General features: G+C 39.3%; 1 protein-coding gene across 2 annotated transcripts in view; it reads right to left on the reverse strand.

The window, feature by feature from the left end:
• Window positions 1-691: 691 nt before the first annotated feature.
• PI4K2B (phosphatidylinositol 4-kinase type 2 beta) overlaps window positions 692-15,056 on the reverse strand; it is a 183,727-nt gene continuing 169,362 nt past the window's right edge. For both annotated transcript variants that reach the window (XM_069202160.1, XM_069202161.1), the window contains one exon: window positions 692-2,896. In XM_069202160.1, coding sequence (XP_069058261.1) covers window positions 2,723-2,896 — 174 coding nt within the window. In that variant the 3' untranslated portion in view covers window positions 692-2,722. The remainder of the gene's footprint in view (window positions 2,897-15,056) is intronic.

The following is a 15,056-nucleotide window of genomic DNA, read 5'->3' on the forward strand; positions in this document are numbered from 1 at the left end:
TCACAGAGCCATAAAGCCCTAGGGCCACAGCAACCTGACAAAGCCAATAAATTACGAAGTACGGTAAGTGCTCTAAAATTGCATACTTCATCACAAAACCTATAAGGAAATGCCAGGTTTACTTCAGTGTTTCTCTTGACAGAAAAAAACACTGCTGCAGGTAGACATTTTCTACCAAGCTCTATAGTGCATTGTTCTGACATTGTTCAAAGCAAAAAGACACCCCTTTCTTAGAAACAGAACTCTGTTTATTGGCAAATTTAATGTGCCTATCCTTGTAGAGAATGTCAAGTATTGCAAAAGATCTGACCAGTGTCCCCTTTCCATAGTGTGGTAAGCAATCCTAAACTGTGGAGCTGCTAAGTAATGAAACCCAGATTATGGATAGAAAAGTTCTACTAAGGGTACAAAGAGGCCCCTAACGTAGGGTTGAGGCACAGTGATGCGCCATGTTATACTATTTTTACTAAGTAAGTCGAGTCTGAGGTCCATTATTACTAAAGTTTGAGAATCTATTAAAAATAAAAAAAGAATAAAGATCCACTCCTGAAGAATTATCCCTTATATCAAACTAGTATCATATCAAACCTGTGCCAGCCCTGAGTACCACCAAGGCTGCACACACTTCGACAACTAGAAAAGTTTAAGTAAAATAGTACATGAGTTTGTGAATAAGTTGAGAAAAACAATGTGAACAAATGTAGGTTTATTTTGTGCATCACTCAATTGCATGTTTTATTTTTAAATTGAATTCGAACACTTTAAAAAGGCGAATGGTTTTCCCCCCCCATTTATGAATGGGAGCATAAGACCAGACTATTGGTCTAGTAAGGCTTCAATATTTAGTAATTCAAAACACTGGCTACTTATACCAACCCAAAAATACAGGCTTAATCACATATTTTTAAATTCATAAATGCATTGCTCAGTAATCCAAACCTTTTTTTCCACGGGGTCACATGGCAAGTTAAAGGCATTTGCGTTCAGAGACCTTCACAGAACTACACCCAAGCTAGTTCCTCCTAAATGAATACTGAGTGTGAAAGCATATTTTCACAAATAAATCAATAAAGGTAACATTCCAATTCAATGTTGCAGGAGTATGTGTAAGTGTGTGGGAACAAACAGCAGAAACCTGAAATTTGAGGGCTGTGTAGTACTCTTACAAAGAACGTCAATTAAAAATAATAAAACCGCTGTAATACCAAATTAGTTATACATTTCATGACCGATAATTGGGACAATTTCAGTAAGATGTGAAAAATATATTGGCGTGCTAAGGGGGGCAAAAGGATAGGTCACAGATACTAGTTGTCTCAGAGTTTAATCTAGGAAGTAGTGGCAATGTACTCCATATGTCTCATTTATCCATTAGCACGTTCACACCCTTTTCCCCCAGTAAAAACAGAGGTTAATTCTTTCCAAAATGTTTATGTTTTTGTTTGGGATTATAACTCGTTCAGGAGTCTTATTCCATAAGCATAAATATGCACAGGAAAATATGACTCAACATTTAAACAGTGGAACAAAATGAACATTCAATATCCAAACAAACAGGACTTAGTAAATAAAACAAAATTATAGGCAGTACACATTCCCTTGCAAACAATGCTGAAAGCAATAGCATAAATTAAGAAGCTACATAGTATGCATTGGGATTTGGTGATCCTCAGAACGGTTGAGCTCCACATCTAGCCAACTTTTACTAACAATTTGTGAAGAATACAGCAAGAAATCCAAGGCATCCGTACCTTGAAAATGCCTTTGAGGTAGTTCACAAAAAACACCAGCAAACCACAAAATCTACAGTTAACATAGGGATGTCAGTTATCCCAAAACATACGTCCACATTCCAAATATAAATCAAAAGGTAATTCCGTCTCACCATCCTAGGGTGCAGTTGGTGTGATGATAACTTATTTTATAGTCAACAATTTTCCAATTATTTTCTGGAAAATGCAAGAGCAGTGGAGCAACTACAGAGACATAATTCCCCTTAAACACATTTTATTACCAAAAGAGAAATCTAGATAAAAAAATTATAAGCGTGGCAAGTAATTATGTATAAAATAATAAAATGTAATACCTAATAGACTAAGCTTCCATTTTTGGTCCCCAGTACAAAAGTTGAACGTGCAATCTAAAGCTTAACATTTTGAACAACATACATATTTTCGAGTTTGTTTACTATCACTAAATGTGCTGCTAGCTACAGCTAGTGGCTTTGTAAAACCATATTTACTTTCAAGACAAATGTGTAATTTCAAGATTTTTCATAAAGACAGTAGTCTGAAGAAATGATAGTTTTATAGATCACATTAACAATGAATGCCAGAGAGACATTCGGTCAGCCTATAGTTCAAATCAAAAGCAATTATCTTTACAGCATTGATTGTAAACCATACACTTTGTTTAATTAACATTGCCAACAATATAACAATTCATTTTGTCATATAAAAATACATTTTAAACAAATCTCCCCGTATTCCCCCAACATATTTTCACGATTTTTGGACACAAAATGTAAACTTTTAATACATTCAAGATGCAACTCTTAAAACATCAAAAGATTTGAGGTTTTGGCAGTTGAAACCTAGCTCACCTTATGGCAGGTTATTGCAAGTTATTTATACAAAAGTAAACTGAAAAAGTCATGACAAAATACATCTCTTTTATATATGTACAGTGATTGTTTTTTTTTTTCACTTGTGTAATTTCTTTACTACCATGAAGAAAAGAAGGGTTTCCTGCAATGAACAGTCTGAGTGAAAGCATTACTCAGATGAACAATGCGTCCCTGGCTTCCACTTTGGCTTCGTTCTACAACTACTCTGGGCATCTGGACAAGCTGAATAGGGCTTTTTGCATCTTTCAGGGCCTGAGTGAGATTCAAAATCTGTTAAAGAAAAAAGAAGGCATTGACTGCGTTTAGGTTTTATGCATACATATAAAATGTTTATTTCAGTTTCTCTATATGATACACACATTCTGAACAGACGTCGGAGCAAATTATATCGTAGCCATGAAGCGAGAATAGTAAAGAAGTGTTAAAAGACATGAATACAGTTAGTTATTCAAAAAGTATGGTCATATTATACTCTTTTCCCACAGCCACAGAAAGAACAATGTATGATCATGTTAGAACATTTTAAGGCATTAAGATTTACTAAGGTTCCAGGAACTGGAGTTCAAGCAGGGAACTTTTTATTGCTATATACATTGTAAACAGTTTACAGACGTAAGGGCTGAGCAGTTTGAAGAAGGAATAAAAGAGTCTTAAACTAGGAAGAGGCCTGGAAGAGGTAGGGGCAATGTGGAGCAGAGGAAAAATAATTTGTATTTTACACAAAAGAGGAATCGCGCAGGATTATCCTATATGGATGTTCATGCAACTTACACCTAAAATCCATATATCATACTTTGTGTTTAGGTTTTTCCATAACAGATGCTTTTTCAGTCCATTTTTGAAAAATCAATAACAAAAAGGCATTGCATGATTAATGCAGGTTTGTATTTTTTGCTGCATTGATTATGCAATTTATTTAATGGGTTGGGGTGAGAAACTAGAAGAATTCAAGGATGCTTTGAAATGTGTAGTCCGCACCAAACAAGCATACAATATTCCAGTTAACACCACTTTACAAATCTTCTTCAATTTATCCTATTGTTTCTGCTCTTTTCCAAATATCTATTGTGTCTTTGCTCACTAGATGACTTCTTTCACCCATTAAAACAAAAGACTTGATGGAAACATTCAAACTAAGGTTTTCATACTAAGTTCTTTAGCTTATCCGTGACATTTCAATATGCAACTCCATTATGTAAGTCAGATCAAACCCAGGTCACACCTATACAAAACAAACAAATCCAGAAACATTTGAATTGGATTCTTGTACTGTCAATTAAAATATGGCTTTGCTCGTTATCACTAGTGACGTTGAGTATACCGTGTGTTTTATTTGACACAAAAGAAACAAGAGTTGTTTGTTCTCCGGAATTATACAGCGGCACTTGGTTGCAAGAAGAAGGGACAATTACTCTGGACTAAGGCCTGTGATTGATGAATCTTTTCAGTGACCTTTGAAAACTTTTGGGAAACAAAGTTCTTGTCAGTCTGTTTTTCCCCTGGATTTCAAGCAGTTTGAAGGAGGCTGGATTATCAAGAATGAAGCAGAATGATATACAGTTCTAATCTCAGTGTACTTAAAAGAAAATTGTAGGTTATTTTACATTCCATATGTTTTATGTTTCCCTTGTTTATCTCTTAACACTGTTCCATATGAATATTGGGAGAAATTTATTTTGAGTTTCACAAGAGGTCTCAAAGGTAACTATTGTCTAATATGAAGTTGAAAATTCCTACATCTCTAGGACGTTTTTTATTTATGGGCATTAAGTTATACCATATATCAGTTCTACTTTTCAGTAAAGGACAGTGGTTAAATTTGTATGGTTGACCAAACACCCCCCCCCCCCCCCCAGTCCCCCTCCCCCCCCCAAAATTCAGGAAATATAGAATCTGATTATTCTGGTGGCTCAGCTTTGAGAATTCCGCTTACCGCAGGCAGACAAACCCAGAACTAACCAAGTGGAATCAGTAAGAAACAAACATCTAAAGTGGGGTGTAAATCCTTCTAAAAATACCGCCGTCTCCATTTTAGGGAAAAATGCAAACTTCAATAGCCAAGAGAAATGTCTGGTCAACCTGGAATGAACATGGGTGTTTTTATGTTTGGTCAGCTGCTTCAAGTCACTTTAAAATATGTTAATGCTATATTAATGTTTTATTGATAATGCAAGCACTAGTAAGGTGCTTAGGCATGAAAAACAGCTGTACTGCAAAAAAAAAAAAAAAAGAGATGAGTTTTAAGCATTGTTCTGAATGCCAAATAATCACTTGTGAGGTAACTAGAGTGGGAGAGACTGCCAAAGCACAGACAGAGTAGGAAAAGGAGCGTGCTCATCGTTTAAGCTTACAGATCTTGGTTGCAGTCTGTAAGCATGCTGTAGTTGAACAGAAATTAAGAGCAGGTAACTTAATGGCTATCAAATGTCTAATAAAAGCTGGATTTGACCCATTAATAGCTTTCTGGTAAATACAGACCTATCTGAATTTTATCAGTTTCTCAATTGGCAGCCAATGCAATTGCGCAAGATAAAGAACATGTTACTTGCTTGTACTCATGATTCTGCATCATAGGAATCCTACCTGCAGGAAGAAATGTAGAATAGTTCCCACCCACATGAGGGGTTGGGGGGGGGGGGGGGCGCACAAGAGCACTTTTGTCATATCACTTTATAAAAGCACATTTTAATTGAAGTAGACATTTTCATTAAAGTCCAATGTACATGTTACTGCCATCTAATAGAACAGATTGCATTTATCGAATATTTTCTCCATTTTTAAAACCTACGGTGGAGCATGTAGCTGAAAAATGTAGTCCATCAAAATATGGAATCAAACTTCCACATTACGGTTGTGAACATATTTTAAATAAAACGTGTATGCTATCACCTCTCCGCATGCCTTCTACTGGCAGTTTACCTCACAGCTTTAGTACTTTTGCAAGAGTTTATAGTAAGTAAAATTCGACCTTTGATAGAGACATTATCTGCATTCAGGGTGGCGGGAGGTTGAAGATTTCAGTGAGGATTCTTACAATGAAGAACCAGGATAACAAGTAACATTTAATTCTATACACCGTAGGCTCCTCTCCGATAGTCAAACGTAGACAAGATTAGTAAGCATATCCCTCAAAAAAATTAAATAATGTCTAACAGATCTAGCTAGTGCAACTTTTGAATATTAATGTCAGTCAAGCAAAAAGGTTGTTTAAAGATGTCTCAGCTCTGACTTCATCGGAACAATAATGTTTAGTGAATGTATGGATTGATTGATTTCCATGTGGCTGCTTTACAAATATCCACTAAATTAACATTTATCAACCAAGCAGCAGTAGCCACCTTCCCCCTGTAAAACGAGCTCTTGGTTTATCCGGAAAAAGTCTGTTGGCTTGTTGGTAATACAGGAAACTATAATTTATTACATTTTTTGTTTCGTAAATGCTACTTGAGTACAAAGGGGTCCATAATTGACAAAAAGAAAATTAGTGTTGCTCATATCTATAATTTTAATTAGAATGTTGAGGCTCTTCGCATATTCAAATAAGGAGTGATCTCTCTGCAAGAAACTGTCTTCTTGATAAGCAAGTCCGAATCTACCTTAGGTAAACTTGCATACTTTGGTGGACGTGTTCCAAGTACATCTCTCTTTTGATGAAGGCTCAATTGCAGATAGCTTCATTGAACCTTCTAGCAATTTTCCAAGTGATATGCTGCAACAAGGCCTTATGGATAGGCTCAAAATGGCAGCCATAAATTTAGAAAGAACAACAGTTACCCTAGGAGAAAAAGTAGCCATTTGGAATGAAACATCTCCTAGCCTTCCAAAACGTCTAAAATAAATAATTGTCAAGAAGGACTTGATTTGGGCCTTTTCTGTAGGGTGCAATGACAGCCAAACTAACCTTAACTGAAGAATACTGTTGCTTTTGAAGAGTACTGTAGTATATAATAATGTATGCTTATATCTTCCTGACAAAGAAATGGATTGTGTTTATTTTGTAAACACAATATCATAAATCGACATTTAAAATTATAGGACATTCTAGCAGAATGATGATTGGCTTCTTAAAGTATGTAATACACTCTTGAGGTTAATGGTGACCGTATTATATGACCACAGGATCCATACAGCCAAATTCAAAGATTGTATGCTGTGTTGATGCACCTTTCCCTGCATCTTTGATAGTAGATTTGGTCTGCACAGCAGTTCCTCCAGGGGATGAGAACCACAGCAGTCTCTGCCATTCTGGAGCTATGGCAATCATTTTGGCACTGGAGTGCTTCAGCTTCAGGAGTGCTGCCGAAATCAGGTAGAAGGGTAAAAACTGCACAGAAATTTGCTGGTCCAATTGATCTAATGGCATTGCCCAACAAGTCTAGTTCCCATAAACTGGATACAAAGCTTGGTGTTAGACCAAACAGCCTTTGGATGGTCATCCCCCCCAACCTTTTGCCTGCCTCCCTCCCTCCCTCCCTCCATGTTTCTGACCCTGTTTTTGCTGGTATTGGGACTCTGCACACTTTACCACTGCTGACCAGTGCTAAAGTGCATCTGCTCTCTCCCCTACACATGGTAACATTGGTTCCTACCCAACTGCCATATTTAATTTATTTGTAAGTCCCTAGTAAAGTGCATTACTGGTGCTCAGGGCATGTAAATTAAAATCTACTAGTGGGACTGCAGCACTGGTTGTGCCACCCACGTAAGTAGCTCCTTAACCATGTCTCAGGCCTGCCATTGCCAGGCCTGGGTGTGCAATTTCACTGCCACTTCGACTTGGCATTTAAAACTAATTGCCAGACCTTTGACTCCCCTTTTTCTACAAATAGGTCGCCCCTAAGGTAGGCTCTGGGTAACCCATAGGGCAGGGTGCTGTGTAAGTAAAAGGAAGGACCTGTACTTATGTGTTTTACATAAACGAGTAGTGTAAAACTCACAAATTAGTTTTCCACTACAGTGAGGCCTGCTCCTCTCATAGGGGCCAGCACTAGAACTGCCATCATACTTTTAAGTGGTAGAATGTGATCTGAAAGGAGTGGCCACGTCATGATGTTTAGTATGGGCAGAATGGTAAACTACAATCCTGCCTACTGGTGAAGTTGGATTAACATTAGTATTTTTGAAATGCCACTTTTAGAAAGTGGGCATTTCTCTGCACTTACTATCGTCTGTGCCTTACAGCCGGTCTCCAATCCATATCTGGGCTGTGCTGGTTGACAGCTCCCCTTGCGCATTCCACCCAGCCAGCCATAAACACAGGGCACTCTGCTGTATCTGCATTCTTCTGCATACAGATGGGTTTTACTGGGCACAAAGGACTAATAGCGCTCCCCCCCCCCCCCCACGGATCAGGGCTGACAGGGCTGGGCTGAAAGGGGAACTTGTGCACTTCAAAACCACTCTTTGAAGTTTCCCCACTTCAAAGGCATTTTTGGGTATATATACACTGGGTTTTTGGACTCTGTCAGAGGGACTGCCTGGCTGCCCAAAGGACTCATCTGGACAGCTTTCCTGCTTGTTGCACTGCTGCTCCTAACTCTCCTGGAAGGACTCTGCCTTCTCCACAAGTGCTCTCCAAGGGCTTGTTTTCAGCTTGCCTCCTGTTCTGAAATCACAGGGCCACAAAGACTTCACCCAAGAGAAGAAAATCACCATGCGTCGAAAAATCGACAACGCCTGTGGAAATCGATGCAGCACCTGCATCGTGGCTGAAAAAAAATCGCACATCACCTACCAGATCAAATCAGCACCTGCTGCTTTCTACCAGCGGGTCAAGGATTTTCACGCATCATCCCTGGGATGTGAAAATATCCCCTCATCGCAGTGAGGAACCAAGGCTGCGCACCTGAAATTCAACACATCGCCATGAAGCATTGAAAGAAACTACGCATCGCCTTGCAGTGTGGAGAGAAATGATGCATTGTTTGCGTTGCACCAGAAAATCCAACGCAACACCCTATTTTTCAACACATGTCCTTCTCTGCAGTCCATCCCAGTTACTGTGTGTTACAAAGATACAACCACTGTTTAAGAACTGAGAGTCTAAAACCTTTAAAAAGTGATCTCAACTTGTGCTTATTGGATCTTAATCTTTTTGATCTTATTTTATTCAGATACATATTATCTATTTTCCTTAACTGGTTTGGAGCGCTTTTTGTGGTGTCTTCACTGTGTTACTGTATGAGTTATTGCACAAATGTTTGACACATTGCCTTCTAAGTTAAGCCTGCCTGCTCTGTGCCAAGCTACTAGAGGGTGAGCACAGGATAATTTGGATTGGTATTGTGACTTACCTCTGCTAACTAGAGACAACATTTTTAACACTTGGGCATTTTTTATTAGAAAAACATTTATTCACAGACATCTCTAGTCTCGGAAAAAATTCGAAAGATCTGTCAAGTGTACAGCTTGAACGGACAGCGTCTTGCAAAAAGCCAATGCCATATTGCTTCTGCCTCTAGAAATGAAATCCTGCTCTTGTTCTGCTTCTTTGTTTAAATACACTGTGGTTGTTTTGTTTTAATAAGCAATATGTCCTTAGATGTCTACGGAAAGAAAGCTTTTAATGCTAGATGAACAGCTTTGGTTTCTAGGGCATTTATATGCTAGACCACACCACATCCCTATTTCAACAAGTTTTCTAGAGGTCTCCCCAACCTGTCAGAGTTGCATTCATCTCTAAGGCCTGAGAAGGTGTGTTCTGGTGGAAAGGAATCTTTTAGGAGTTTGTCTGACTGCACCATTTGATGGGATTATTTGGCTTGAAGATCAGTGTCAACTGGTCTTCCCAACTGCCTTTGCATGAATTTCACTGATCTTCCTTGCACTGTTGAAGAGATGTCATATACAGACATGTTGAGCACTAGGAAAATGCAAGAGGCCATTGCTCCCATGGGGAACGCAGTTTGTAGAAGTAGATGACATTACAAAATGGAAAACACTGTTCTCTGAAGGACACACATTCCCTTTTCTTTGTGTTTAAAGCCACCCCTGGATAGTCAAGAACCTGAAGTGGTGTATTTTTTCGACTTTTTGTAGTTTACATGTAGCCCGAGGTGGTGAAATAAGAGAATGGTGAAGTTGTAGTCACCACTAACTACCTCCAGTGAACTTGCTTTTACGAGCTAAATGTTGAGGTAACAGCAAATGTAGATTTTCCTCTTCCAGAGAAAAGCCGCAACTACCGTCATGCATTTGGAAAATGTTCTCAGTGCTGGTTTTGGTCCAAAAGGAAGTACTCTACACTGGTAATGTTCTTTCCAGACACTGAATCTAAAGTGACTTCTGTATATTTATGTTACTGGGATATGAAACTAAGCATCTTAAAAATCCATCAAACACAGGCGCTCTCCTTTCATTAACTGCAGTGATGCAAAGCCCTTAAGACTGGACTCCAACTAGAGCAGGCCAAGACTCCCTTTTCTCTATTTTCGACAACTAATTGGAATGGTTGCCTTTGCCATAGATGCTGAGATGCTGTCCATCCTTATTTTTCAAAGAAACTGTCAGTGTCAAGTCATTCATGCAATTACAATTGATTATCTATAGATCTATATTGATTATCGCTCTATTTCAAGGCCAGATAATAAAATTAACAATGTAGTCTGAACTGACATGTTTTTAGCTTATGTGTTTATAAGAATGAGTTTAGGACTAGCATTTTGAAGTATACAGGTTTTGTAAGAAATTCCCAAGGGTAAGTCAGAAATTCCAATAGCAGATCAGCCACAGTCTAAAGGCCCCCAATAGGTGACCAATTGTCAAGAGGGGTCCCTCATCCCAGATTATCGCACAAGATACTGCCAGAAGATAAAGACCGAGACTATCAGACTACCGTGATGCTGCAGCATCCCATTCTGCACTGAAAGTGGACACAGAGCGAAGTCCGGAAGGAGAGGAGCAGGGGCTGATGCATATTTTCCTTTTGAGGGAACTCTCCCCCAGCTACTAATAACTACACCCTCTTACTGTAAACAGGTATGGAATGAGGTGATTCTCTCTAAGAAACTCTAGATGCAAGTATGTTACTCCATGCTCTTACAGTATAGGGCATACAAGTATGTTTTAGGATGTTTCCTGATATTTCCACTATGGTAGAAATGTTCGTATGGTTTGCAACATGCTTTACTGCTGTTTTAATAATATTCTGCATGGTTATTTTGAGTGTGCTTAACAGTATGAGCCTGTTAAAATAAACACTTTTAAACAGTCTTTTGTTAGAGCAGTACTTGTGTGGGATGTCAAAGAATTAAACTGGGCTTTCAAAATACCCCTGAATCCCTGTTTAGGGACTGTTGGTAACCTAGACATCATCAACAACTATGTATTGAGTAGTACAGCGTGGAAATACAACTTACTGTTTTTATACATTCAGCTGCTGGTGCACTAAACTAATTTCACTTGTGACACCTGTGGGTGTGTAAGCAAACCTTGTAGAGCTGAGTCAGAGTCTTAGTTTCCTCAACACATACATTTGTTGCAAGGCCAACAGTCTGAATTTGTGTGCCTGTATTTATTTGTTCTTTAATTGGAAGATATTCCTTCTTGAGGCCATTTTTGTGTAACAACATACCTCAAAACGATACCTTTTCCTCTTCGTGAAGGAGGAACTGTATTTACTGCATATATGTTGGACAGATAAAACCAACTTTCTCAATGCGGGCAGCTGGTGTTCCGATACACGTTTTGGTGGAATAATGTGAAGTGGAAATATTAACTGGATGGGATATCCATGCTTGATGATTTGCAATACTTTTCTGTTTGATGTTATTTGGTTCCACTCTGTTAAAATGTTTTGATATCCTCTCACAGAATGGCAAGCAGAGGAAAGGAACAGAGGTGATCATTGCTTTGATTGTGATCTGGATTTTCGACATGAGGTATGTCACTACTGTTGCTGGCCGTTTTTTCTAAACCAATTTCTTTGATATGGGGTTTGCAGGTGCTATAGTGCTCCACGTGTTTCTGCCAATAGGCCCTTGAGGGTGTTGAACCTCAGTCTTTTTTGCTACCTATGTTCCTCACAGGGTACTTGGATCTATAATATTCATTGTTCTTGGAGGCTAACCACATGGAAATTCCGTGGTAATACGGAGTGTCCGCTAAATCTGCAGGGTGAGTGACCGCAATGATCACCTGATTCGACACTGGCAAATCTGGAAAATAAATTTTATTGTCTTGAAGGCATATAAGACTTGCTCCTAAAAGTGTGGAGTAAGTTCCTGTATGCTTACTTTTCTCTCATGCGCAGTATTAAGATTTGTAAATTCATGTGTCAGTGTTATGTATGAACACTGTGTCATGTTTGTGCAATGGCCAATTACTGTTTTTATGGTGTTCAAGGTCTGTTTTCTAACCCCCTGTTGATACTCTGAGGTCTTGATTTGTTGCAGGAAAGTATAACTCCTATTAAGATTTGGTTAAACCCAAAAGAACAAAGGTTTAAAGTATGAACAAAATACAACTCCAAGTAGAAATACTGGTTATGTGGAGGAATTACAGAAGGTGAAAATACTCTGTGGAGCAAAAAAAGCCTGGTGGGTTAATATCAAACTACCTTAAGTCTAAAAAGACAATAATTCATAAACAAAATAAAAATAAAAAACATTATATTTTTTAGTGAGGCGGTTATTGGCGAGACCCTTAAAACAACTTCTTTCCCGTTCAAAGTTAGTGTAAGTATACAACCAGGCATCTCGGTTTGCAAAAGATATGGCAGACCATTACTAGAAACAATAAAGAAAGAAAGGAAAAGTGGGCATTGCAGAAACATCTTTCCTTGAACTAAACAATGTGCAAACCAGGAATCGGAATGTTAATTATTAAAGTAAGGACCACTCCCTCCAGGTATGTACAGGCTACAGAAAGCAAAGTTAAAGGATACAAAAGGAATATCTTTTTTATCCCGTTTATTCATCATCAGATTGATCATTAGGTTCACAGTCACTACAGATAGACTTGTAATAATCCTCTATATTACCAGATTGCCAGATCTTTCAAAAATGTATTTTTAACAAAGGAGGACCCTTTAATCCTCGCTCGGCCACGAGTCTTTTCGGCGGAAACATAAAAAGACCCAAAAGCTGCTGAATACCCTTAAAAGGTTATGTGTAGCTGAGCAAGACAGCATCGTGGGAGGTTCCAGTAGCATATGAATATTGTCACATAATACTTGCCATTCCTGTAATAAGTACATATGTATTCGAAGGCAGCATCATAAAAAGTGCTCTAAATCAACAAAAGATGATCCACACCTTTGGCAAGAATCCTTAACAAACTGTAATAACTAGTCTAAGAGAGGTAGAGTTAGTTCATTAACAAATGTAACATATATTCACTTATATTTATAACAAAATTCTACTTTCTATTTTCCATACTCCCGAAAAAGTAGGCCCATTGTTCTTCACTAATCCCCACAGCTAATGCCTCCTCCGACGTAAATTTCACTGCTTCAGATTCATGTAAACTCTCATAAATCTGAGAGCAGTCTTTTCACTACCTGGGCTGTAACAGCATATTGTACAGTTTGAATGATGGCATTCTGCCCTTTTGAATAAACTTGCTCTTCTATTGGTATCACAGGCAGACAAAGCCAAACCCAATAACTCCCCACAGCAGGAAAAAGAAAATCTTACATGCGACTTCTGAAAAGGAAGCCTCCTGCCCATACAGTCTTGTATAATAACATTAAAAACCAGGTATTCCTCCGGCACTCCGAAAAAACTGCAGCTAAGTGACTAGTATCCTCCAGGGAGTTTGTTCTTTGAGCACCGCGCTTTCCTAGAACAGCTAGTGGTATTTCAGACCTCGTATTTTGGCAGACTGCTTATCTTGAAGAGACAAATGCATTTCTGAACATTCTACATTATTATTGTAGTTACTTGCCTAAAGGGTGGTTAAGGAAATCTGCTTGAGCTCAAGAATAACAAATAGTGACAGTGCAATTTTAAAAGAGCATTTATGTGACTTTTCTTTCTCCAACTAACACACACACACACACACACAATCAAACTGTGCCACCCTAACTGTTTAAGCCCAGAGTGGAAATTTGTATTTCTTGGATTGTGCATGCAGGAAAGTTATATGTGATATAATTAATGCCATTGTTGGTCTTTCTTGTGCATGATAAGTACAACCACAGTTCTAATTGTAGTGTGCAACAGTGAATCTCTGAAGCCAGCCCTAGTGTCACAGTACTTATTGTTATGGTACTCAGTTTGGGTTTTTAGTAATGCAGTGTTAGTAATTGTGCCAACAGTTATTATTATCCAAGAAAAGTGTTGGAGCATCCCGGTGTTCTTCTACCACTTCAGTGCCCATATCAGAAAGAAAGATTCAGTTTCAAGGAAGTTGAGCGCACTATCACCCTGTCAACAACTACCTGCCCCCGAAGATACAGTGTGCCTGGCTGGACCGACAAGACGTGGCAGTGTTTTGTCTCTTTCTCTTCCACTCCCCTTTTCCTTTTGGGACATCTGCCGGGGTTTCTGTGTCCACCAGGAAGTGCTGAGAGGTGTTCAATGAGGTCGGGGGGGGGGGGGGGGGGGGGGAGCATACCATCGCCCCTGCAGATATCCTGCTTTTCAGGTGAGTGGCCCCGTCTAGACACTAGTGGGCCTGCAGCACTGATTGTGCCACCCGCATGAGTAGCCCTGAAAACATGTCTCACGCCTGCCATTGCAGTGCCTGTTGGTGCAGTTTTACACGGCCATGTCTACCTGGCAAGTGCAACCACTTGCCGGGCCCAAACCTTTTTTTACTACATGTACGTCACCCCTCGTGTAGGCCCAAGGAAGTCCCAGGGGCAGGGTGCAGTGTACTGAAAAGGTAGGACATGTACTTGTGTGGTTTACATGTCCTGATAGTGAAATACTGCTAAATTGGGTTTTTACTCTTGCAAGGACGATCTCTCCCATAGGATAACACGGGGATTGCCTTGGGATCTTTTAAGTGTAATTTCCCATTGGTAGCAGATAGAGATATGGAGTTTATGGTCCCTGAACTCACAATTTAAAAATACATCTTTTGGTGAAGTTGGGTTTTTGAATTGTAGGAATGAAAATGCCTATTTTAGAAAGTGGGCATTTTCTTGCTTAACCATTCTGTGCCTCTGCCTGTCTGCTGAGTACACGTCTGGGTCAGGATGACAGTTGGGCTGTTTGTGTATTCACTCTAGACAGTCACACAGAGGGAGCTGAGGTGTGCCCTGCACATCCTGATGGCCCATCACCAGGCCGATGGGTCTTCCAGAGCTAAAATGAGGGGAGGAGCTGACACTTGTACCTGAATGGGGTTGTACCTGTCCTCACACAAAGCAGTTTTCAACCACTCGAGTGTGTCTGGGGCCAGGGCTGGCAAAGGCAGGGCTGTGTGCTCTACAAAGGCTTCTCTATGAAGTTTGCCTACTTCAAAGACAGAAATGGGTATAAGT

This window comes from Pleurodeles waltl, chromosome 1_2, assembly GCF_031143425.1.
Source record: "Pleurodeles waltl isolate 20211129_DDA chromosome 1_2, aPleWal1.hap1.20221129, whole genome shotgun sequence".
Lineage (NCBI taxonomy): Eukaryota > Metazoa > Chordata > Amphibia > Caudata > Salamandridae > Pleurodeles > Pleurodeles waltl.